This window comes from Epinephelus moara, chromosome 8 (genome assembly GCF_006386435.1).
Source record: "Epinephelus moara isolate mb chromosome 8, YSFRI_EMoa_1.0, whole genome shotgun sequence".
NCBI lineage: Eukaryota > Metazoa > Chordata > Actinopteri > Perciformes > Serranidae > Epinephelus > Epinephelus moara.
Window position 1 is genome coordinate 36,411,127 of NC_065513.1, and position 26,955 is coordinate 36,438,081.

The following is a 26,955-nucleotide window of genomic DNA, read 5'->3' on the forward strand; positions in this document are numbered from 1 at the left end:
AATAATCCACACAGTGTTAATTGGCTCCTGTTGTTATAAATGCAACATTTCAGTCAGATAGACCTCATCAGTCATTAACTAGGGTACTTTCTACCCTTTACTTCAGCAGCAGAAACAGTCTGGTGTTACTTTTGAGCATTTCATGTGACATATTCAGTATAGTTTCATCCTCTTCCGACTCCATTGCAAAAAAGCTCTATACTAATGTCACATATAGCCTGGTGATACCTACATGTAATTTAAGTCTAGGCCGACAGTACATTTTTTATTTCTACATGTCCTGTCACTGACATTTTACTGTCTTGCGGTCCAAGGAACTTCCTGTACCGTTTCATCTCATATGATATGAAGTACCCATTCATGGTTCTGATGATGTCGCTGGTAATAAACACCTCCGCCTCTTTCAGATGAGCGGGCTTGTGGCTAGATAGGAAAACCCACAGTTAACTGAACTAGTTGATAACGAGCTTTGGTGTACCGGTTATCCAGATGGACATTGTTAGGATTAGTCAAACCAGATGACAAAAAGATATCCTGGGTAAGTTGAACTCGCTTCGTAGTACAGGCCTGTGGTTACTTAAGATAATCCACAGACTTTGTTGTGAGCTGCTTCATGAAGGAACTAATATTTCTACCAAACTACACCCATCAAACATATCAATGCACAGAAGGAAGCGTGCATATACTACTAGCACAGCTAACATTACTGAGCTAGCTAACCATCAATGTTTACATCTCGCACTGTCACAAATATGAGCCTCTCATCCATGAGTAGATATGGCAATATAGTATGCAGGTGCAGAAAGACATTTTTTTTGATATATTATTTTAGTGCTTTGAGAACCACAAGACAAGTGCCATCTAGTTCCACTATACTGGAAAGAAGGCAGACATCTCTACAGCCGAAACCTCCAACACTCGGCAACTCACACCGAAACAATCTAGATTGATAAACAGCACTACAGGTAAGAGAGAAAATATGTATTTTGGATTTTTGGGTGAACTGTCCCTTTAAGATTGATAGGAATAGAGTGTGCCAGGGCTGACGTCAAAACCCGGAAGTTTAGCATCGCGCTGGTTCCCAGAAGAGAAAGTGAATGTAATTTTTGCATTGCGTTTTGGATTATGTCAGAAAATAAGCTCTGTGGCTAACACAAGTTTATACTTACAGGTTTTGCTCAGCGAGATAATCGTCACATATCAACACCTTTCATACCGCATTTGAAGCTTAAATGCGATCGCCAGAAGTAAAAAGCTAACGTTAGGCTTTAACGGACTACATGACTACTCCACGGTCGTATGACTCTTTACGTCACTGCCACTAAGCTTTCAACTGATTTCGGCCGCTTTATTTTAAAAACATTGTATAATGGGGAAATCAGATTGTTTAAGCTAAGTAAGAAGCTGTAATGGCGGACTGCCAGCACTCTCGCCTGTTCGGGGGTGATGACATTTAATGTCCCCAACAGGGTTTGTAGTCGTATTGAGCAACTTGTTAGCAACCGCCTTTTTTACGACACGTAAAAGCTTCAAAATTCACAAGTAGGGTATTTACTGACGTGTTTTATGTCGTAGAACAAAACCTGAAACTCGCTTAAGCTTTTGTTAACCACAGACCTTATTTAAGGCATTTTACCAAAATCCCATTCAAAAAACGTATTGACTTTTAGACAAGAGAACCGGAAGTGCGAAAAGCGCTAACGGAGTTCTGGGTTTACTGGCACACTCTATATTTTCAGTCTATGGATTGACAGGAGAGAAGTTGCAAGAATGGTTTGACATTTTGGGGGATATGCTTATTTGCTTTCTTGTCAAGAGTTAGATAAGAGTTTTGATATCACCCTCTTATCTGTCTGAAAAATATAAGTCTATCGCAAGCAACCAGTTAGCTTAGCTTAGCATAAAGACACGGGAAACAACTAGCCTGGCCCTGTACACAGGTAATTAGCACAGTGAATCATTTTTGTTAGATAAAATTGTTTTGTGTTGTTCAATATAAAAAGTGCAAAAGTGGTTCAAAGTCTGTGTTGGTTGCCTGGCCACCTCTCGGTGACGACAAGAGTGCATTAATATGGTTCTCATATTAGACAGGCATTAGAGCGGTATCAGTCTTTCTGATACAAAAAAGCGAATAACCCCATTTCCAAAAATGTGAAACTATCCATTTAACAAATTTATATGGATTTTTTAAAATGCTATTTACATGTTATAGAAATCATTCTAACTGATATGAATTTACTCCGACTACAGCCACTGTTCTCGTCTTTTAATAGCCACCTTTCAAGCCTACAGGTGAAGGGTGTTTCATAGTAAAATATATTTTGTATTGAGGATCACTTTAAGAATTTAGACAATGAGTACACACAGCTTCAGAAGTTCCACTTTTAAAATTCGGACCACACATCACATCATGCTTGGGACGAGTAATTAGGTAGTAAGCACTGACTCAACGCTACATCTGCTCTTTAAAGACGTGGTAAAAATTTCAACCAAAGTAAAATATGGAGAAGGGTTGACTAAGATAAAAGATGACATAAAGGAAACAGAAAACGTCCAAAATGAAAACATCTTTTTATTGTCATACACTTTGTAAAGGATGAGTGCAAATAAAAGAGCTTGTGATCAAAATCTACTCATCACTAAGCCATGGACCATAAGGCATCATTAAATACAAGCTTTTTGGAGCTATCATCTACAATACAAGGACGGAATCAAGGAAAAGAAACAACACAGCATCAATGCTTATGCAATTGGAAGGAAAATGGAGGAAAAGAAATTCAAATGAACAGAAAACAGAAACGACAAAAAAACACAACACAATTTGTACATTCAAAAGAAAGAAGTAAAAAATTCACAAGGAATATTGATATTACGGCAAGTGACGATAAAACATAGTCTACAATCTGTTATGTACACTTGGCACTAATGTTAGATCTTTGATTGTTGTCCAGTCAGGTTGTTGTCAACTCTAGCATGTGCACAGGTCGCAACTCTTTTTTTTAGTTATTTATTTAAATGCTAGTCTAATCATTTATATAATCTATAAATATTCTGAAACAATCATTCTCTCAAACAAAGCTGTTGAAAAGTTCTGCAAAGCCTGACGTAAAACTTCATTAGGTATTGAGATCAAACTGCTCAATGGACAACAGTTCATCAGAAAAATGCTCACATAACTTTTTATATATAGTGTAGAAGGATTATTTTTTTCATAACAAGAATCAATCTTTGATAGTCCATCTCATGCACTTGAAAGTTGTAAACAGTACAAATATAAATGATCCACTTACAATATTTGAATCCCAGCAATTCCAAAATAGACAGACAGACTCCAAAAAACAGCAGCAGATTGTTTGTATGCATTTTCCAACACTGGCAGATGTGTATATAATGAGGTGGAAAATGGCTATTTAACATGATTGGATTGTCTCTATCTATTCCACGTGGCTAGAGAGAATCAAAAGCAGTATACAGCTCGAATGACGCCACAGCTTCCAATTCATGATGATATGACTCCGATTCGCTAAATCTCTAAAACACACATTTAAAATATATTATGATTTACAGTATGAAGTAGAAAAATGGCCTGGGGTGGTCTTCAGCATCCTGATATGTCTTTTCTGATATGTTAAAGGGAAAGTTCAGCCAGATTTAGGTTACTTACGTGTTACTTTAACTTTATAATCCAAGAACTCAATAATTCACTCTTTGTTTGTGTAAATAAAATCCTTCAAGATTTACAAAAACAAGTAGGCAAGTTAAAGAATAATTTGTTCTCCACAGTCACTTTTTTAGCAGTGTTGTAGTCAAGAGTAGCCTAGTTTATATCGAAACAAGATAAAGGCTGTTTTGTTATATCAAATTAATAAATAAAAGTTAAAAACCAAAGAGGAAAACATCCAGCCAATTATCACAGCAGCCAATGACAGACATTCATTTTCGGTTCGCAGCGCTTCACAGGGGGCAACACAACCCCATGACATTGTCATTCTCAACAACTTTCAGTTTTTTGTTCTTAAGGTGTGTTCAGACTCAACACAAAGCTCATTTCAACCTCACTTTTTTCACATACAGCTATAGCTAGCTAGAAAATGTGCATAAAAGTGAGTGTGTGTACTTGAATGTCTATGTTTGTGCGAACCAATTTGAGTTTTAGACCTTAAGAGTGAGAACGTTTTTGGAAAATGAGAACATTTTGGCCAGTTCTCACCTTTGGACAGAGCGTTTAAAGCCTGTTTGAGGGTTCAAATTTGGTTTAAAGATTCAGATTAGAATTAGGTTAACAATAGGTGAGGGTAAGAGCTGGGGTTAGGCATTTAGCTGTGATGGTTAAGGTTCGGGAAAGGGGCAAGGGAATACATTATGTCAGTGAGGGTCCTAAAAGTGTTGAAGTACAGGGGATGGCTTGTACGACTGGGGACAAAAGCCATGTCCCCAATTCAGAAAGAGATTTTCAACCAGCTCTGTGTCACTGACTGCAGTGTGTGCAGATGAACTGTGTTAAGATGCTCCCTGTGCGTCCAGCTCCTAGAGCTCCCTGCCAGTGAGCCAGACAAAATCGGCCTCATGACGTTTCACTACCTACAATACAGTGACACAGAGCTGGTTGAAAATCAGCAAAGTATCCATAGGGTTAGGCTAAGGTTAGGTTAAGGTTTGGGTTCAGGGTCCATATTGGGTTTGTTGCACTGGCCTATGAATATGGACTCTGAGTTCTCTTGTGCCGGGTTCACACTCCATGATATCAGCCCGATTATAGCTCGACGTGGCGTCATACAGTGGTGGCTCGGATCATGAACGACAATAAGTGTAGTACACAATAATCCATCCTCTCATGGGCCACATCTGGGATGCCTCACGACGTCCCGACAGAAAGTCTAGCATGTTTGATTTTCTTTTCGTCAGTCACGACTTCTCCGGTCACAGCCGTCACTTTGACCAATAAGAACACAGAGGGACCTGCTGCCATACACAACTGTGTGTCAACAAACCCCAGCCTTTGTGATATTTCCTCTCAGGATGAGTGAGTGCTGCCATTAGCCTCAGGCTAGCAAAGAATGTTATTTCTTCATAATGGAGAAGGGGACTGCAAACAGTGACACAGAGTTGGTTGAAAATTGGCAAATTGTCTCTGTGGTTAGGACAGTGGTTAGGGATTGGGTTAGAGTGAGTCTCCAGAATGTAAGTCTATGTAATTTCCCTAAAAGGTGACCTAAGTAAATCAGCTCAGACCGATATTGTCCATACCCTGGCATTTTCCTCTTGTAAACTGTACTGATTTAGGTGGTCGCATCTTTGCTTTAAATTGAGATGATATAACCTTTGAGAGGAGAGATAACAGAATTTTCCTCTTACAAATTAAAAGTTGAATTCATAAGAAATAAAAGGCACCATTGTTACAGTCTTACTTGATCTGGTATGACCGTAGATTATGGTGGCTATCTACATGACTTGTCTCCTCTTGTGCTACTCCTACAATAGCTTCTCATTTTAGCTGAATACTAAACATGGTGGTATAAGTAGTTTTGCCTTTAGCATTAGCTCATAAATATCTCTTGTAGCCTCATAGTCTCAATTTAATTAGCTCCACCTTGAGTTAATCTAGCATCTGTTTGCATCCCATTCTGTCGGTCTGTTGGCTTTGAATGCAATCAAGCTGCCTCTAAAAGTCACTGTGGATTCAGTCTGAACACACCTTAATACAGATGATTTCTTGAGTATTAATTTCAGGGATTGGAAGAGATTTGGTAAAGTAAATCTTTTCATTTCTACTTTCTAGTGTACTATAATTAAAAAACTTTTACTTGCAATGTGCAGTAAAGTATGCTGGTTCTCAAAAATGCTAAGCATACTAGTACAGCAAAATGACTGCAACACTGCTTTTAAGCAACTCGGAACAAATTTTAACAAAAAAAAAAAAAAAAAAAAAACTTAAAGTTTACTTCGACTTCTCAGAGTTTTGTGTTGCCTTTTTAAAGGTCATGTGCTCTCCCTTTACGCATCTAACAGTCACTTCATTACAAAAACATCTTTTTCCTGTGCGGATCCAAGTCATCCCCTCAGACCCGGACCCGTTAGCAACAGGTCCTTGATCCATTTAGGTTTCCAAACTATTTTATAAAACAGTTTCATACACTACTCAGAAAGCTAACGTGTCAGTTCATGTATCGATTGAATAAAATAACTTAAAGTAACTGCACTGACTATACAGTAGCAAGCTTTAGATTTGTATCTATTATATTCTGTATCTATCATTTGCTATTTAAAGTAAAATAATATACACTTATTTCTGGGAAATGGGGGATGGGGGGGGCTCAGTGACAGCATTTCTGAAGGGTAATTAGTTCTCCAACAGTTGACAAGATACATTTCAAGTGTCAGCGATTTCACAGAACAGCGTCAAGTGAGGGAGTCCTGGTCTGACCAGCGGCTTTGTTTCCCCAAAAGGCTGTTATTGTTCAGACTTCTCACTTTATGTTCACAGGCAATAATCAAAGCACAGGCTGATCAGAGAACAGTCTCCCCATCAGAGAACCGTGCCAACACATCCCCACACAAACAGGGATGCTGGCTTCTTCACATTCAAATGGTACGGTGTAAATAAGAGGACATTTTCTTTTAAGTCAAATAAAGCTTCTGAGACACACATGTAACTTGTAAAGACACCCACACATGAGCGACCATGAGGTAACACTGACAAAATGGTCTACACAGTTGACAGACATAAGGAATGGCAAGACAATGCTATGGAAATATACAATGTGTGATGTACAACAGTTACATTCATTCAAAACAGAAAAGAAGACATGGAAAAAAATCTACATTTGTTCTCAAACGTGTTGTTTTTTTTTTTTGTTTTTTTTAAAGTCCAGGATGATGTGATCAGTCGAAAATTACAAGCAAGATACATCCAGGAAATAAATCAAATATCATGAAGGGATCAAGTCAATAGTAAAAGACAAAAAAGATAAAAGGAAAAAATATCCAGTATGGTTTAAATCAAACCAAAGAAAATATGAGTCCCGACTGCTTTGAGAAGCTGGACAGTCAACTTATCTGTACACACACATGCCAACATTCCATGAAAATACACACAGCACGGGCAGTTTTCATCACTGGGCTGGCTTTTGGATTCAGTGCATTCTTTAAGGAGGTGGGTTATTTATGTAGAGTTATGGCGGCTGTTTGTTTTTTTGTTTTTTTTCCCCGTTTATTTTTTTAATAGTTGCTGATTGTTTGCTGTTTTGTGTCCCTAACTCATTTGACATACTCAGCTGACTTCCAGAAGTGCCCTGGGTGGGAAAGGCGACGGTTCCGTTTTGGCAACTTTTCCAGTAAATCTACCAGCTTGGAGAAGCTGGGCCGCTCTTCCTGCTTGTACGCCCAGCACAGAAGCAGAATGTCCTGGAAAAAGATACATAGAAAAGGGGCTTTTAGATTTTGCACAATTGTTGAATGAATAAATTTCGTCCAAATAATAGTCCCTGTATTTACTGAGCCAAAATATACTACATTTATCTCAGCCTAAAACAGAGGTTTTCAAACTGGTTGTGCAATGATATGAGGGAAGGATACTGCATGAGTTGAAATGGACCCGTGCATGCAGGTGTTCTGAAAACACCTGGAAGTTAGTTATCATACTTCAGCCCGCTAATTTGGCCCACTCACTAAGGGTGCTTTCACACCTGCCCTGTTTGGTTTGGTTCAATCAAACTCAAGTTCGTTTGCCTCCTTAGTGCGGTTCGTTTGGGCAGGTGTGAACACAGCAATCTCACTCAGGTGTGCACCAAAACAACCGGTCCGAGACCTTCTTGAAGAGGTGGTCTCGGTCCGGTTAAAAACAAACTCTGGTGCGGTTCATTTGTGGTGAGAACGTGTTCGGACCTGGATCTGAACCAACTGCAGTCACATGACACATTGTTTGGGTTAAACATGAGCATGTTACAGTCCTGGAGGATTATTAATGTGCACCTCCTCCTGTACTGCCTTAATATGCACATTCAGCACATCCACTGCATCAAACTGTATGGTTTGACTAAAATGAACAATGACAGCAATATAGTCCACGATGAGCAGCGCTAAAATCAACCTGCGTAGTTGTCCCTCCATTGTGACATTATCCAGTGTCACATTTATCTTGCAAGTGTACTCTTCTTCAGCGTTTGCTTTACTTCCTGGATTTTTCCCACATGGAAATTCTGACCAATCAAGAGCAGCTTTCTCACGCAAGGTGTTTGATCTGGTCCGCTTGTAAATGCTGCCGTGAGAACACGAGCCAACTCTAGGCAACTATACAACTTTGTAACACAATTAGTGACCAAAATTAGACCAACAAACAAGAAAAGTGGATGTTTTTTGGGGAGTCATTACTGTTTTTGCAACTTTTTTTAGCACCAAATCACCAAATGTGGGTGTTTTGTAGCAAACTGTAACTGTGTTTTCAGTGGGGGTTTTTGACACAAAGAGCAGATGTTTTTTACTGAGATATCACTGCTGTTCTTGCCGAGATAAAGGCATGAAAAGCAGTTGTATATATCAAGACATCGCTGCTTTTCCTGACAGGATTGTACCCACCAAACTGGGTAATTTAAGCCAAAACATGATCTCTTCCTCACCATACCCAAATGAATTTCTTGCGTTAACCACATCAATGATGAAACCTATCATTTCAATGTATCTGCTACATAATAATGTAAAAAATGTAATGTATCCATGGTTTGCAGAAACTTGCAATGCCAACATTATTTCTGGCGATTGGGTTGAAAGTATCCTTTGCTGGTTTATACTTCCTTTACATCAGAGGCCTTAGAGTGTGATTTGTAAAGACTTTGTAGCTAAAAATAAATGTGTGACCTGCAAAACTTTGGGGCCACTCAGAGACTAAGCATGCTGAATTAGCATATAAACCTCCGGATCTATTCAGAGGGAGGTGTTCCAAGGAGAGAAGGTATTTAGCAAGGTGAAGGCAACCAAGGACTCATACCGTGTTGCAATATGCATTGCAGAGACAGGAAAGGCCAGTAGCTCCGCTGGACAGGTGCAGTTGTCACAATTTTCCCTACTGGGTGCCCAAAGAGTCAGACTGAAAACCCCTGGTCTAAAGAACCAACTCTGATCTTATAGCCTTTGTTAATTTAAACACACATTTTCAGTTTTTGTTTTGTTACCATCTCCCAAATTTAATAAACTGCACAGCTTTGTGCAAAACTTCTGTTTTAGCTTAACCTATCTTCACATCCTATAACAACCAGGATTAATTAAATGCATTTATGCAAAATAACGTAAAAGTGGTTAACACTTTGTTAATTGTCCTCTTGAGAATGTTTAATTCCTCACATGCATTCTTCTAAAAACTTTATTGCCCCTGGATATTGTCACTTTGAGAGCACTTCTGTGGATCCAGCCCCAGATTGTTCACTGTCTCTATCATGCAAAGTGAAAGTTTTCATTATATGTCTGGGATTCAGTGAGTGCTTAAACATGAAAATATGTAGCAATTTACTTAAATTTGAAAAAATAAAATTACAAACCAAAAAAGAAAAAAGCCCTTACCGATATCTCCTTCCCCATGCCAGTCTGGGCGAGGTTGGGCTTCATCCCGCTGCCGATCTGCCATATGATCACCTCTGCTGGCTGACTCTTGTAAGGCCACTCACGTGCATGTAACTCATACCAGATGGTGCTGTGAGGAAAGAGGAACAGAGTGGTGGTCAGTGCTTTGAACTGTCTGGTTAAGAGAGAATAATACCACAGCTTCAAAACACACCTACGGTTCACATCCTGCACGGTGCTAACACCACCAGGCAAGATTTCAGTCGCAGCAACAATAAACCATCAGACTGAATGTTTCTTGATCAGCTTTCAGATTCATGTACAGCTGCAGATGTTGCCTCTGCACAGTTGGACCATGATCTATGCAAAAATTTGCATTTTGAGGATGAAATTTGTCTTGTAGTGTTGAAGAACAATTTCAATCAAGAAGTTAAAAAACAGCACATTTTTAATTACTGCTCAGGCAAAATCAGAACGCCACCCTCCCTGTGCAAATTGTTTTCATTCTGCTCCTACATGTCAAGTTTGAGGAGCTTAAAAATAGCTCTTTGCCAGGAGTATGGAGAAAAAAAAATGACAGCTGATTGTCGATGAATATGCAAAACAGGCATGAGGGTCACCTCTAGGTAACACAAGAGCTAACAGAGCAGCTGGACACTGTGCGCCAGCACTGTACTCTTCTTCCATTTAGAATGATACAGCGACAAAACCTCCATATGGGGGACCATCTGAAAATGCAATTGTGCTAAGAGTCAACAAAGCAGGGTCCACCCCCACAAATGAATCAGTAATGGCAGCAGAGGAAGAACAGGAGCCATGGGGATTTTTAATCAACTTAGGGACAAATTTTAAATTGGACTTTAGAGGCGGAGAGGGAGGACACCTTGATTTGAGAAACCAGAGTGACACTAAGAAAAGCAATCTGTGTGGAATAACTACGGGAGGCAAAGAGGTGATTTGGGCCAAAATTGGTCACATATCACATTATTTTGACAAAACAATTAAGATAAGCAGGTGCATTTTGCAGTTCTGCAAAAAATTATAAGAAATTTGTGACCACCTAAATGCAAGAATAAGAGGATTTGTTGAGCCAAGCTGGTCCTATTAATGCACTGTACTATGCACTCTTATCTCTACTATCTAATATCAATAACTACTGTAAAATACATCTTTTTCTGCAATGCATTTTCCTGTGTGTGTTAAAGAAGAGTTTATTCCAGAGAACAAACAAGAGATTCAGAGTCTGGATATCAGTATGTGTCTGACACAGTGTCAGTGTTATTTACTTGACCTGCTGGCAATTGGTTTCACGTGTGTTCAGTCAAGCCCTATTTGATTGATTAGGTGCACCTGTAGAGTAACCTACACATGGGGTGACTCATCATGCAAGCCTCATGTTGCACTGAGAAAAATCCAGCATGGATGTTTGCATTTTCTAACACTGTCTATACAGCCCTCTAATGTATCAAACAGAAGCCTTTAAAATCCAGACTCTAGTCTTAATGCACTATACTTTCCCCCTAACTATCCAACCAAAGAAGACAAAGAACAGTCTTTTAAGGTGATGCTCAACCCTGCAACAATGAAAAGAATAGTTTGACATTTTATCCACTGTAACTTATTCAGTGTCTTGCCGAGAGTTTGATGAGAAGGTTTACACCACTCTGATGTCTGTATGTTAAATATAAAGCTATAATCAGCAGCTGTTTATCTTAGCTTAGTAGTAATAGTTAACCAGATAGGTCATTATGTGGCAAGGAGCTTCACCTTGTAAAAATAAATCAAAACCTATATGACTGGACCATGTGGGAATTTAATTTAAAGACACAGGAAGTGGCCACGCTCAGCAGTCAGATAGGAGTCATGTTACAAACCAATCACAACCGACAGATATATTTCCCTTCTTCTGTAAATATTCAGTCTGATTAATACGGAAACATTGATCGTGTTAGTGCAGGGCTACCCAGAGCTTTACATCTGTCCCACGGATGATAGGTCTACACACTTATAAACTCTTGTAACCTGGCACATAAAAAAGGCACAAGAGTAGCACCTGGCACATGACCCCCGTTTTCCAGGCAGTTAAAGACACGGCATGTGTACAGCCCCTAATATAAAGTGTGGGATCATTTTGAGAAGGTGAAGGACGAACCCAAGGTGATATGTAAACTCATCTTCATTGGTCGACTACAAACATGACGTATCATCTGAAACATGGAAGTAGCTACATGCCCATTAGCCCACAGCGTCATTAACAGGCGGCTCGCTCAGTGTGTGATGTGCACTTGTAGATAAAATATAGGCCTATATTAATGAAGGTTCATTAGTACGGTTTTGTATTTCTCTGTAATGTAGCACAGTGTTAACAATGTTACTGATACTATTCTTTCTCACACCTTCATGATTACATTTATATCATAAACATGCAGGCGACAAGTTGACTAAATGAAGACTACTGGTTGACCAGGAAAATTCTTGGCCTGGGGCAGTCCTAGTGAGAATGTAATCACTGCCTGGATTATATTTAGAAACAGTGTTACTTTGAGTTGATGAACCCTGGGTTTGTATCCAGTATCCATTGTATCTCTACAATAAATCTTGTTTGCCCACACTGACAGTGACAACAGGACTTGAAGACTTACTGCTCTTGGTGAAAAAATGGTCCAGCACAGAACCTTCAATGAGACTGCAACTTGATGCTCTTACACTTGATATATTGTGTGCATTATTGATCTTTATAGGAGCTGGTAGACCAGCTGTTTCCCTAAGTTTCAAGTCCTTTTCCTAACCTAAGCTAACCTGCTGCTTGCTGTAGCTTCATATTTAGTGCACAGAATTGAGAACGGTATCTATCTTCTCATCTGATTCTAATATCCAGAGAATATTTCCTGTATTTCCCAAAATGTCAAACTATTCCTGTAATGATCTGGCTTATATATGTACAGTATGTATCTCTCCTCCAGGCTGCTGTGAATGAGCTTCAAAACCAAAGACATAAAACTTCAATCATGAAAATGTAAAGGCCATCAGAATCAATGATGATCCGTATGACATTAAAGACACATTACAGCCTGTCCTGTGGCCACTGGCCAGAAATTGAGTTTCCCAAGAGATATACAGTATGTACCTGTACTCTAAACAAAGCTGGTGGGAATATCAGAGCCTTCACGTCTGGTTCTACTTCAAAGCAGAAAGGACGTCAGTGCAGTTGAAAGCCAATCAAGATGGAGTTACTGCGAAGTCCACATGGAATCAAAGGTATAATTTTGCTGAAAAATGAGACATTACTGACGTAAGACTGCAACAAAATAAAGGTTACCAACCACCTGGTGAAACTGCAGTAATACGTCCGCTCTTTGAGACTGTATGAAAGTCACAGTAATGGGGAGGGGGTTGATTATTGTTCTTTTTTATAATTAAAAAAAAGAGTAAGGCTCTACCCAGTGTGAATAATAGTAGTGATAATAATAGTGTATTAAAACACTATTGATTGATACAGTTCATTTTGCTATTGATGACTAACATTGCACTGGTAATATAAACTGTTAATGGAAAAATTTCCACATCACAGCCACCGAAGTGCACGACAGCGGAAACGGAATTATCACTTTCGACAATTTGGTCACACATACCAAAATGATGCTTTCTTTTCCCAAATATTCCAGCTATTCTTTATTTTTAAACCACAAGCTGTCACTGTCACTGTTCTTCTTTCTGTATGATGCAGAATAAAGTGAAGGTGGGAGCTGCTGTAAGATTGTGGCTAAATTCACAGCATTTACAGGTCTTACAGCTCAATCTGATCTTACCTTCTAGACTGTTTACGTTCATGTTTGAAGTGACACGTATCTGACATCAGTGTGAACAGATATCTGCCCTGAAATGCCTTACATGCAATCAATAATGTCACAAACATGCACGGGGGAACAACAACAAAACACGTCACATTTGCGAGACAGGCATTTGGAAAATAAAAGGGACATAGCGGTGCAACTAGCCATTCATCTAGCAAAGGTCAGATGTCAATTTATCGTATGTTAAGGATGACGGTGAGAAGATGAAGGAACACAAAAGCCATAGCTGCAGTTCTATTAGCAGCTGTTGCTGGTAGTTCTGTGAAGAGAGAGGTGTGGGAGAGGAGTCGGGAGTGGTGGGGCTGTGATGTGGAGGGTTTTACGGAAAAACAGTTCCTTAAAAACTTTAGGATGTCCAGGGCTACAATTGAATATCTCTGATGGCGTCTCATGACAACAGTAGCCATGTTCCCATCAGCCTGTTTAGATGCGTATCGAGAAGTATCGCATCGGAAAATTATGATGGAAACGCCAAAATTCGAATTAAAATCCCCTGATTCGCACAAACTAAAATACGCTCGCTTTAGCCGGGTTTTGGTTGATTCGAAAAAATGTTGATTCGCAAAACGGAGGATGGAAACAGTTATGTTCGAATTAAGTCTGACGTAGCGCACCTCTCTCCATGGTGATATCCACACTCCGGGTCGGGAAGGCGGTAATGCATTTACAAGCTGGTTGCCAACCGCCAGAAAACGTAGAAGAAGAAGAATGCGAGACTTGTTTTGTTTCCCGTTCTGCGGAAAACTCGCGTGAGTTTGTAGTTTTCACCAAAGTCCGTACATTTAATGGAAACACACAGGATTCGTATTTCTTTTAATGCGCATTTCCCAATGATTCGAATCACTTTTGGATAGAAACATAGCTACTGTCATGGCAGGACTTGAAATGTGCGCAGGCTTTCCCCATCAGAAAGTGTCTGGCAGTCGTTTTAACGGTCCACCTAGACACTATATGGTGAGTGATTTGTGCCTGAATTACGATGTGTAAAACCCATGGCTATATGGGGAAAACACACATGACATATTCTGATATAACCATCCTCATGGCCGTTGATCAGGTATGTATTCAGTTGAGGGCCACGTATGAAGGTGACGTATGAATGGATTTCTGTGTCCACACTACTCTAAAAAAATCCGGAGCAAGCAGGTAACTGAAAGTCCAAATAAAAGCAGAACAAAAACTAAACTGAAAACCAAATGGGATAATATGATGAACTCAGGAAAAAACAAATCCAAACAGAACACCAGAGTTCGAAACAGAGCAAGAACATGGGGATGAGCACAGGGATGAATGGTGGACGAACTGACAAGGAACAAAGGGAAACACAGGTATACATATATATATACACAGAAAACTAATCACAAGAACAAGACACAGATAGAATAGGAGGATATGGGCAAAAGGAGGGAAACTGGGATTGGGAACAACAAGGGTGGAGCAAACAAGACTAATACACAACAGGTGTGAAGGGAAGACTCTGGGAACAGGGAAGGACTAACGAGACAGGTGTGACAGAAAACAGGCGGGAAAACACACAAAGACAGGAAGTAAAACCAGACACGACACATGAGGAGAGAATCTACAAAATAAAACAGGAAGCAGATTAAACATGAATAAAAAACATGAAACAAGACACACAAACAGAAAACTCCAAAACACATAGGATAACAGGATATAAACAAAAACCCAGGATCATGACAGAAATGTTGAATCATTAACACCCAACACATCAACCTAAAAAATTTAGACTACCCATCCATCAGCAGAAAAAAACACTTTCTTTGCAGTCGCTTGCTCAACAGATCTTTACTATTTTTGCTAAATTTATGTAGTTTTGTGTTTGAATGTTTGTGACTCGGGAGATGTTGGCCATTGTTATGTTCCTCTGTTGATGAATGTTGAATTATTCCTGCCACCTCCTGCAGCTGAGACAGTCACCTGGTAAACACTCCACCAAACACCAGATGTTTGGAGACCCAAATGCAAGAGCTTCCATGAGATGAAGTTTGGCACATCAGAAACAGCTTCATGCGTAAATCTTCCTCCTCCACTCTTAGATTCACTCCTCCTGCCTAATCAATTAGTTGACGTCTCTTGGCTCCTCAACATTCACACATTTTTCCCACTTCCTGCAATTATCTAATCAGTTTAAAATTCAAGAAGGTAACTCTCTCTTGGTTTTCCGTCACAAAACCTTCCAAACCTTCTCTCCCACCCACACGGGGGAACCAATCATGAATTAGTGTGCTCTCTAACTACTCCAATCAGCTCCTGCAGTATCTCGCTACCCTCCAGCTGTCACTGCTTATTTGTGCATTTCCTTTTCCAGCGCCATCATAACCAAAGGTCCATTCACAGAGGATATGTGCCAAGTCAGGGGTCTTCACTGTGCCTGAGAATATCTGTCTAGAATATCTTCCCCATAATCAGGTATATGGGACCAAGTGGGGTCGATGTCAAAATCAGATCATTTTTTAAGCAATTAAGTTTTAAATTTTTTAATCCTGCTCTCATTAAATGGTTAGAAGTTGGATATCTAAAGTCTGTAATAACAGAAGCAAAATTGTCATTTAGGAAATCACAGATTAATACTTTGTCTTCGTCTTTGTACGGTAAGCAGTGAAACTCTGTATCTATAATGAGATCTGAAACCTGTTAATGAGAGTTGCCTCTTTGTCATGTGATGTGGAGTTTTAGGGACACTGCTCTGTAAAAGTACGAATGTATTGAAATCACACACGTATTATGGGCTTTGTAAACCCGCTCTGTCAACAGCAGGACTGGTGCTGTCTGGACAAATAAACAGGAGGGCAGTTAGGACGATACTTACCCAAAAGCAAAGACATCTGACTGTTTGGAGAAGGGAAGCTTGTCCTCCTCTGTGTCCGGAGAGAGCTGCTGGATTATTTCTGGGGCCAGGTGACACAGCCAGCCGTTGGGGATCCTCAGTTTGTCTTCTCTCCGGCTGCAGAGCGAGGAAACGTGGAGATGGAGACTTGTCAGGGCTTACTGATCTGCTGCATCACGCTGCCAAGTCATTAGTGATGTTAATAGTGCTGCATTGTCATTGCAGATCGTCATAATAAGACAAGGCGACGATGCTGCTTCTCAATAACTGTTTCGAAAAAGTGTGTGCGCTTTACGTTTGCAGCCTCTTGCAATTTCTAACCATTTTCTGTAACAACATCAAACTCACTTGTTTATCTGCACACAAATAGAAACGTAAAAATTATGATTTGGTCCTACTGGGACTTATGCAGTGTTTGAACACCATGGCTTTTAGGGAAGCCCTATTTTGTGGGGCTGGGATTGAAGGGTACTGTACACATGCACGAGGATACATGAATGCGCCAGCCTACACGCAAAAATATACTATTAATACATTTGAATTCATACAGAGAATATTTAGCCTGGTTCACCAAAGTGTGCCTCCGTGCATGAATGGCCACAGCAGAAATAAATTGCATCATGTTTATTAGACATTAATGATCTAAAAGTGTTATCTCTGAACAAACGCACATGTTGACAAGTGCATTACTACCTTATTATTTCAGGAACCTAAATAAACAGAAAAAATAAACCTATACAGTAAATTAAAAAGCAGGTGTTCTGACAAGCTTGTGTCTCTTTCCCTGTATATCAAACCCTTGACTTGATTCTTGCACTGACCTCCCAGAGTCTTGTTGCCATAGAGACGTTACCAGGTAAATAACTCGGATTTAACAAACAAATTACAGTGTGCTAATTAGTGAGCTTCTGAGATGCTGATATGTGGATCATTAACCTTTGGCCAGGCTGGCTGCTTCCTTCTGTTTCGGGTCTTTATGCTAGCTAAGGTAACACACTTCTGGCTTTAGCTCTGTAGTTAATAATCAGGTAAGACAGTGTTGTTGATCTTATCACTTAAATCTCTGCAATAAATCAAATAAGACTATTACTCAGAATGCTGATCTATTCCTTTAAAACGAGGGACAATGAACAATATAGTGACAGTAAACACATGAAAATGTAGTGTAGGATATGTAGATTAGTCCATAAAGACTATTCAAATATAAGTGGACTGTAAAATTGTGCATAATTTTAGCTCCCCCACCATCCTACCCTCACACTCCTTCACCTGAGGAATAACTGTATAATTTAATAGCCTCACTTCAAATGTATCATTCACAGTGTAACATTTAGGACTGATTCAACTCATTATATGTGGTAAATATATTAAAAAAACAGGCACATTTCATCCCTCATTTAAACATACATATCGTTCCTCTTACCTGTAGTGCTATTTATACATGAAAATTGTTTTGGTGTGAGTTGCAGAGTATTGGAGATATCGGCTTTAGAGATATCTGCCTTCTCTCCAATATGATGGAAGTAGATGGCACTCAGCTTGTGGTGCTCAAAGCATCAACAAATACATCTGAAAAACTCAACAGCAATGTCTCTTTCCAGAAATCATGACCCATTTAGCGAGCTAAATGGTGTCAAGGAGGACGCTGTTGATGTTAACATCTCATGCTGTCACGAGCATGAGTCTCTTGTCCATAAGTAGATGCACCTTTCCTTCTGCAAGGTGATTCAGTCGGCGGGTGTAGTTTGGTAGGAAGAAAATTGTTCCTACATGAAACTGATTACAATAAGGTCTGTGGATTATCTTGGGTAACCGGGTCATGATTTCTGGAAGGAGACATTGATGTTGAGTTTATCAAATTTTTCTTTCTTTTTGCTTTGAGCACCACAAGGCGAGAAGTCGAGTGCCCTCTAGTTCCATTATATTCGAGACAAAGCAGACATCTCTACAGTAGTGTTGCAGGGTATACTGGTACCAACGGTAGACCACGGTAATAAAACACGACGGTACATATGATACCATAATGTTGGAGTACCGTACTTCACCATACCACTACTGTGGGATAAGTTCAAATCCAACTGTAAGAGGGTGAGTGTCCATGCACCGTCCAATAACGGCGTGCGCTGGCCACCTGGCACTCAATATGCTGCTGCAGTGACATTTCAGGTATGAGCTGAGCTACTGAGTATCTTTAAGCAGTGAAAGTTATTATTTCTTTCTTTTTACTTGTAGGCTAGATTTGTTTATATATGCTACAGTGATTTGTTCTCTATGGTGCGAGCATTTTACTTGCATTTGCGACTAAAAATAGTTTTGTGCAAGCAAAAGAAATCATTCAGGAGCATGCTGTGCGAGTACAGATTTCAACCAGCAGCAGAAACGAAAGGCGATTGTGGGTTGAACGGGGGTCACAGAAATACGGCGGCCATAGTGCTCTGTGGCGCAAGATAACAGGTTACCGGCGACCGAGAAGCCCGGCTGCAGGTCCAATAACTTCCTTTTGTTGGTGTCACGACTGCCTAGTAGTACCTGAACAGCCGAGCCGTGGCGGCACACAGGTATGTGACGTGTCAGAGGAGAAACGAGCCGTTCACATTTCTCTCTTTGTGGCAGGCAACGGTCCACAAACCTCACCGCACTGAGGGGACTGTTCTTTATTGTCAGGGGAGGAGGGTGGCTGGTTGATTTTTGGTTGATTTTTATTTTATTTATTTATTTTATTTCGACCCCCCCTATGTTAATCACTTATTGATGCTGTTTTTGAAGTATGAATAAGTCAATAAGTAATTTATTCCATTGAAATACCATTGATGTATTATAGAAAAGTGATTTATCTGTATATAAATATATATAAATGACAAAAGGCACATCTGCCTAATTTTTGCTGTGGTATTGTGATACTACTCAGAACCATGATACTTTCACTGGTATCGTACCGTGGGTCCCAATTTTGGTACCGTGACAACATTACTCTACAGCTAATATCTCCAACACTCTGCAACTTACAACTCACACCAAAACAATCTAGCTCGATAAATAAATAAATAAACACACCAAAACAATCTAGCTCGATAAATAAATAAATAAATAAATAAATAGGTGAGAGGAAAAAAAAAATGTATTTTTGGTTTTGAGGTGAACTGCCCCTGCTGGACCTGCAGTTGTAGGCGTATTCAGACGGCTCACTTTGCTGCTCTCCCTGGTCTCTCTTTCACTGCCGACAAACAGTTTCTGGAGGGTTAATGAAAGTCTTGGCCTTCTGAGGTCAATCTCAGGCGGATACAATATATGTATTTTCAGGTTATGACACGGTAAATGAAAGAAAATCTGCTCTATTTGTTAGAGAGGCAAGAATCAATTTATGGCGTTTTGATCGTTAACCACTGCACACTCTTTGTATGACATCTGTGCTTGTTCCATCTGTACTGTCAGTTTTATCCAGCCACTACTGAACCTCTGCTCATCCTTGACCTGGTTACTCTTTCTTTTTCCTTTGAATGCTGCTCTTTAACACTGTGTCTTTCAGCAGTTAGGAAGTAATTTCTCCCTTGGTAGCGGTGAAGATGGACAGTTTTCACTTGATCTACACCCGTTAAGGGTAAATGATCACTCTTGTAGGTTAGGTTAGCATAGATGTGGCTCTCATAGTTGTGGTGCTTTGAAAGCAACAGGAGAAATAGGGGCTGGTAACAACCCTTGATAAGTGCAGATATGCATTAAAACATTTGTTAAAATAAATGAAAAAAAGCTTGTTTGTATTACTTCAAATATTGTATGTTCAGACTACTGATGAGTAGTCCTGTTTTTATGGTAATTCTTGAATAAACATAGCATTACTCACTGGCTTTAAAATATGTAAAAGCTGGCTGTTGTCAAAGAATATCATTACTGACACTGTCTTTTTGTGAATATGTAAACTATTAACTTCCACTCAGTGTTTTGTTGCACCATGTGTCAATACTGTTATAATAATGTCAGTCCGTCTCCGATGCAAATTCCTGCATCGCACATGCCGAAAAAAAGTGCTCCTGTCTTGGATGTGTACCGAATATAATTACCTGCCAGCCTGCAAAACCCCAGATATGGTGAAGAGTCCAAAGTCGGTGATTACGACTTTGCCGTTGTCATAAAACACGTTCTTGGACTTCATGTCTTTGTGTAAGATCCCCTTAGCGTGGAGGTAGCCCATCCCCTGAGGACAGAGAGACAGAGATGTGACTTTTTCTGTAATATGATGTGCGCTGCAGAAGTGTTCTGGTGAATCAGTGTTGAGTTGTTTTACCTTGACCATCTCTTGTGCGATCTGCCTGGTCTTGTTAACGTCCAGGACAACCTTGGCATCCCGCACCACAGAATAAAGTGTCCTGCCTTTACACAAGCTGAGAGCGAGGAAAAGATTTTGAGTTACCGTGTGGACTTATGTAACCATTTTATTTACTTCAAAACATCTGAAAAACACTTCAGGACATGAGTGCCCACCCTCCCACTAACCACACTGGGCTGATATTACAATGTTGGTCTAATACAAGGTAAGTTTGTGTAATGAATTTCTCAAAATTCTCAAATCAAAGTGCCCCTGTTCTCCAACAGTTAACCATCTGTTACGGGCCACAATGAATTAAAAAATGAGCCCACTCTTCTCCCACTCACACTTTACTTAACTGACTATATATTCATATCTTCCAATGCACCGTTACTGCACTACCATTCAGATTCTTTTGTTTATTCTGTTTTATTCCGTTTTTATTTTCTATTTAAATTGACCTTTTAAAAAAATTCTTTATTCATGTCTTTCTTTAAATTGCTTTGTGTTTCTTTTATATCTTGTTATGGGGCATTTTTATGTGTCTTATGTAAAGCACTTGGATTGCCTTGTTATTGAAAGGTCCTATACAAATTAAATCCATCCATCCATCCATTTTCAGCCGCTTATCCAGGGCCGGGTCGCGTGGGCAGCACCCCGGGCATCCCTCTCCCCAGCAACGCTTTCCAGCTCCTCCTGGGGGACCCCAAGGCGTTCCCAGGCCAGACAAGATATGTAATCCCTTCATCCTGTTCTGGGTCTGCCCGAGGCCTCCTACCAGTGGGACGTGCCCAGAACACCTCCAATGGGAGGCACCCAGGAGGACCCTGATCAGATGCCCGAACCACCTCAGTTGACACCTTTCAACGCGACGGAGCAGCGGCTCTACTCTGAGCTCCCTCTGGATGTCTGAGCTCCTTACCCTATCTCTAAGACTGAGACCAGCCACCCCACGGAGGAAACTCAATTTGGCCGCTTGTATCCACGATCTCATTCTTTCGGTCACTACCCAGAGCTCATGATCATAGGTGAGGGTTGGGACGTAGATGGACCAGTAAATCGAAAGCTTTGCCTTCCTGCTTGGCTCTTTCTTCACCACTATGGTGCAGCACAGCACCCGCATCACTACAGATGCCGCACCAAACCGCCAATGCATCTCACGCTTCATTCTACCCTCACTCGTTAAAAAGAACCAGAGATACTTGAACTCCCTCGCTTGCGGCCACAACTCACTCCCAACCGGGAGGGGGCAATCCACAGTTTCCCGGCAGAGAACCATGGCCTCAGACGTGGAGGTGCTGACTCTCATCCTGACCGCTTGTATAATCACCTAAAAATAAGAATCATTGTGTTTTCGTTACCTTGGAATCAGCTGTTTATATTAAGGCTTCGTCTACGGAGATCGATTTTTCAGTAGTCCAAAACAGACACATTCTAGATAAGGTCATTCGCATTTTCACATCATCCACCATAGTTGGCAGCCCCTATATGAGAGAGTCGGAAAAAACACTGATTGTTTTAATAAAACTGCCTTATCCTTTTTTTAACCGGTTTAAATTACCAGGTCCGTTTGTCTTGGAGAGGAGAAGACCTCTGCGAATAATCTGCACTCATGGTAAAAACCTTTTGAACTTCTGGATAACAAACCAGGTAAGCACACATAAAGTTATCTGAGAAAATAGATTAGCAACATTAGCAGGTGCTAGGCTAACAGCAAGTCTCCAACATGAGATTTCAACTCATCTGTTTTAAAGAGGAAGATACCTCTGTGGATAATTTGGCTCCGAGATAAAACCTCCTGTACAAACAGTGAAGGAATTTCACCAGGAAAGGTTTTAGCTGGTTGCAATCTGCAGTCCTCACTGATAAATCCCCCTAAATCTTACACACTGTTCCTTTAACACAAGGAGTGCTGCAATTACATTGGCTTCCAACCATGTCAGTTTGATAGTTGATGTGCTCTGGGGCCTTGCTGTGAATATCAGACACTTTCCACAGGTGATAATCAAACTTGCTTCATTTCTGCCAATAATTTTCGCCACGTTTTTCTTCTAAAAGCACAGTCTTACCCTGAAGTCCACAGGTGTGAGACTGTGTCAGAGTGTTAGTGCAGTTTGAGATGTCATTAGAGGATGAAATGCCATCATTCTGAGCTGGAACGTGGGCCTGCTCAGTCCCAGGGTGAGCCTGTTACACCATGATGCGTGGAGGTGGTGTCATATTTCTGGAGGGGTGCCATCGCACCGGCGTATTAATAGACAGCTCTACAGCCACCCCCTGCCTCACACCTGAAGCCCTCTACCCCGACTGTGCCACGCAGGTGACCAACAAAGGACCTGAAGCCAACAGTTCATGCATATTCATCCCCGACGTTGACCTGACAGCGGCTGCATTTTTAGTGCCTCTCTTTCCTCGGGCACTTTGCAACTCAGAAATGTGGCTTATAGCTTCGGCATCTTTACATACACATTGTGTGACAACAATTACTGACATACCTCAGACAAACAGGATGTGTATGAGCCATACTCAAGACACAGAGGAGGCGTCTCATTGTGCTCAGCTGATGAAAAGCTAATAAGGCCTCCTCGACACACTGAATACCATCTATGTGAGTAATTATGCCATATCCATAGATAAAAATCCAGCAGTATCATCACAGACGACCCTGTGTTCTGTATGCTTGATGAAATCGATCCACAGTCACTTGTAACAAATGAAACAATCAATTTTTATGTTTCCACTAATGCATCCTAAAACTCTCTCTTATAAACCAATAAACCATGTTTAGGTTTAATTTACAGGTTTGTCATGTTGCACTTTCAGCTGCAGGAGTATGAGAAACTGAAGTTCTGGTTCCCTTTTATTTTTTTCAAACCGTGTAATGACAGAAGCAGTGTACTGGTGGATAACAAAGCCACCTGTTGCACTGACATTTGCTATTATTTTCAGCAATCAGCAGCGAGCACTGTTGAGAAGCCGCCAGCTCATCTGTCAGCTCCGATGCACTCATGACAATTTCAGCTGGCAATCACGCATCTCAATAATCAGTCGATTCATTATTTAAAAGATATTTACGACCAAAGTGAACGCGATTGCGACTGGAGTCAAATTTTTACATTTAGCTTTGTTTCCTGAATCATTTTCTGAACCAGCGTTGCCTCTCTGTCTTCTCTTTAATGGAGAATGAAGCAAAAAACAAGTTGATTTTTTTTCTGTCGAACAAAAACAGAAAAGAGAACACACAAAGGGGTAATTTATTTTTCTTCTTTGTTCACAGCCTGTGTAGATGACAGTGGGAGGGTGGCAAATATCCGAACAGTTTCCTTTTGAACATTATTGGCTGTGCTTATTAATTAAACAAGAGAGTATTCCTTGTGATGGTCTTTAACAAGAACACAGCCATGTTACAAATAAGAAAATACTTGCTGCAAAAAAATGGGAACACTAATCTGTGAAATACTTAAAGTTGTTCTCGTATGTGAGAGAATTCACTCCAACCACTGTAGTCAAGACAAATGCAGCAGGCGATGTGGGTGTGGGTGGTTCTAGCAGCCTCTTCTAATCATAACCTCCGCACGCTTATTGTCAGCTACTCCAAACTCATTTTCCCAGAGGGGGGCAGATCTGTGGCTGATCTAAACTGAGTCGCAGGGGACAAGGACCAGCTCTGGAGGCCAAACAGCTACTGTACCTAGCTCCAAATTCAGAAGCAGAGCAAATCACAGATAACGGAGGTGTGACATCAACTTTCAGGAGACTCAGTGATCCGCAAGAAACACATGAGGAACAAATGGTCATGTGAGGAGTGAGGAGGTCCAGTTTATCAATGAAAACGCCAAGTTATTATGTTGACATATTTTTCATCCAGTCGCCAGAATAAATTGCTGGCATTGCACATTTCTGAAAACCATAGGCATATTACATTTGTACATATGCATCATATCAGTGTTTCTAAAGTGACGCTGCTCAGATTACATGTACATGAGGGGACTTTGTCATCACATGGAGGAAGGAATGATGGATGGCGTGAAACCTGGGCAACATGGCTGCCAAGTACAGACCACCGTTTAAGACCAACAAACAACAAAACTGTTTGTTTTTTAACATTTAGCATTTGCAGCAGAAGTGGGTGTTTTTTTTTTGCCACTACTTTTCGTAACCATAACCACATCATTTTTGTGCCTAAACACAACCACACATTAATCACAGTATTTTTAAAAACGTAAAAATGTACAATGCCAACATTTATTCTGGCAATTGAGTCGTTTTTATTACCCTTTTCTCTCAGTTTGGAATATCCTGTTATAAATATGGAAATACTTGCTATTTTTTGACATCATGAAAGAATAAATTCAACATGTTTGAATGTAGATATTTTCTTTTTTTTTTACACAAAGCCCCAAAAAACTTTTGCAATATTAGGCTTTATCCACACTTATAATGTAAGGCACATTTGCGCATCATATCATACGGCTGTAGATTCCCTCCTCTTCAGTTTTACATATTAACTGGGCTGCAATATTCTATACTGTATGCATACTGATATTTTTCAAGGCTACAGTGGTGTTATATATTTATCTTTTATATATCTATATAGATGAAATGTAAATAAATATCCAAGTAAATCCAATATCCAAAGCTATATCAATATAGTGTATATTGTAATAAATCCCTGCAGTATATTTACCATTTCATTAGACAGCAACAGGACACAGTTATCAATACTGCTGCATTCTATGAGGTAAACATACGTAAAGCACTCCCTCTGAGCAAAAACCTCAGGCTCCAGATTATTCTGAAAGCTCTCTTTCCAACATTTTGTGTCCTACTTTGGCTACAAGATGATGTCCGGTCATGGCAGATGTGTCTGTGTGGTTATCTGCTCCAGGCAACGTTTACATTACATATATAATTACAGGTGACTGCAGGAAGTGTCCTGTCACGTAAACATGTATTTTGGGTTTCTACTAGAACAAGTATGAAACTGAAAATGAGCATAAAATGTCTTTAAACTCACAATATACTGCTTTTTCATAAATACACTCAACTTTGTCACATTTTTATGGTTATATTTGCTTTAATTGCCATCTTTATATGATATTTGTTCTCATGGTTTTATGTGTTTTTTTGTGCGCTGTGCAGCAAATGCTTTAAACTAAAGCTGCGTCCCAATTCTATGCTACATACCATGAGTAGGCTTTGAGTATGTAGTGTGTCCACCCTTGAAAACTGGATGAGTATACTCAAAAAAGCCAGTACGCATATTATAATATGCTTGATTTCTGAGTGTGTTGTTGCTGGACCAGGTTGTCGCGACAATCAACATGGAAAATGGAGGTGAGACAAACTTGTAACCATGACATGACACCAGCTGAGTTGATTCCCCAGTTTTCTCTACAACACAACCTGACACGTCTTTCTCCTTACCTGGTGATGATTGCCAGGTGTGGCGGGCTCATGCAGGCCCCCATGAACAGCACCACATTCTCGTGGCGAGTGTTGCGGTAGGCCATCACCTCACGCTTGAAGGCCTTGAGCTGGTCCTCGTTGTCGCGCTCTATGTCGATCAAGCGGATGGCCACCTCGCCGTGCCAGCGTCCGTGGAAAACTTTGCCGAAGCGCCCCTTGCCAATCATCTCCCCGATCTCCAGCTGCTCGAACGGGATGTCCCACTCCTGCAGGAAGATGCTGGTCTGGCTGGCCTTGCGCGGGAAGTTGCGAGCCGACAGGAGTGACAGGTTCATCTCCTCAAACTCATCACCGGAGTCCTCGTCGTTGCCCTCCTCGTTCTGTGAGAAAGCAGAATTGAACTGGTAGCTGTGGGCCTGCAATTCACGGATTTACAGATTTGCAAGTATGGTGATTAAAATGCCCCCTTATCCAACACAAAGAGGTGGTGTTCAAATATTCTGCCAAGATGTCAGATGCTTTTATTCTGACAAAAGCCATTCAGCAGCTGGAGGATTACAATCTGCTAAAACCTCCTCTACACCAAGTAGGAGTTTCAGAGATAAGATGGTTGTTTATCTGTTGACTTTAACGCCTTGTGGTGTCATATTATTTTTGTAGATTGCTACATATGCAATGATTCTATCTTCATTTCTGAAGTTTACACTCCGGGGTTGCATGGCTGTGAAATCATATGAAAAGAAAACTCTTCAAACATCCCTTGGTATATCTTACTATATAGTGACGAAAACTCTGTGGGTGTGTCTGTTCCACATTTTTCTCCTCACTGACTTGGTCAATCCATGTGAAATTTGGCACAGTGGTAGAGGGTCATGGGAGGATGTGAATGAAGCAATATTACATCAATTGGCCAAAGGGGGGCGCTATAGCAACCGACTGAAATGGCAAACTTTGAATGGGCATCTCTCATGCCCCGTATGTCGTAGAGA

General features: G+C 40.4%; 1 protein-coding gene across 1 annotated transcript in view; it reads right to left on the reverse strand.

The window, feature by feature from the left end:
* Nucleotides 1–6,186: 6,186 nt before the first annotated feature.
* Nucleotides 6,187–26,955, reverse strand: part of ksr2 (kinase suppressor of ras 2) — a 170,468-nt gene continuing 149,699 nt past the window's right edge. The window contains exons 16-21 of the mRNA XM_050050637.1: nt 25,985–26,346; nt 20,537–20,633; nt 20,313–20,446; nt 16,237–16,371; nt 9,553–9,682; nt 6,187–7,404 (exon numbers count right to left, since the gene is read on the reverse strand). Coding sequence (XP_049906594.1) covers nt 7,258–7,404; nt 9,553–9,682; nt 16,237–16,371; nt 20,313–20,446; nt 20,537–20,633; nt 25,985–26,346 — 1,005 coding nt within the window. The 3' untranslated portion in view covers nt 6,187–7,257. The remainder of the gene's footprint in view (nt 7,405–9,552; nt 9,683–16,236; nt 16,372–20,312; nt 20,447–20,536; nt 20,634–25,984; nt 26,347–26,955) is intronic.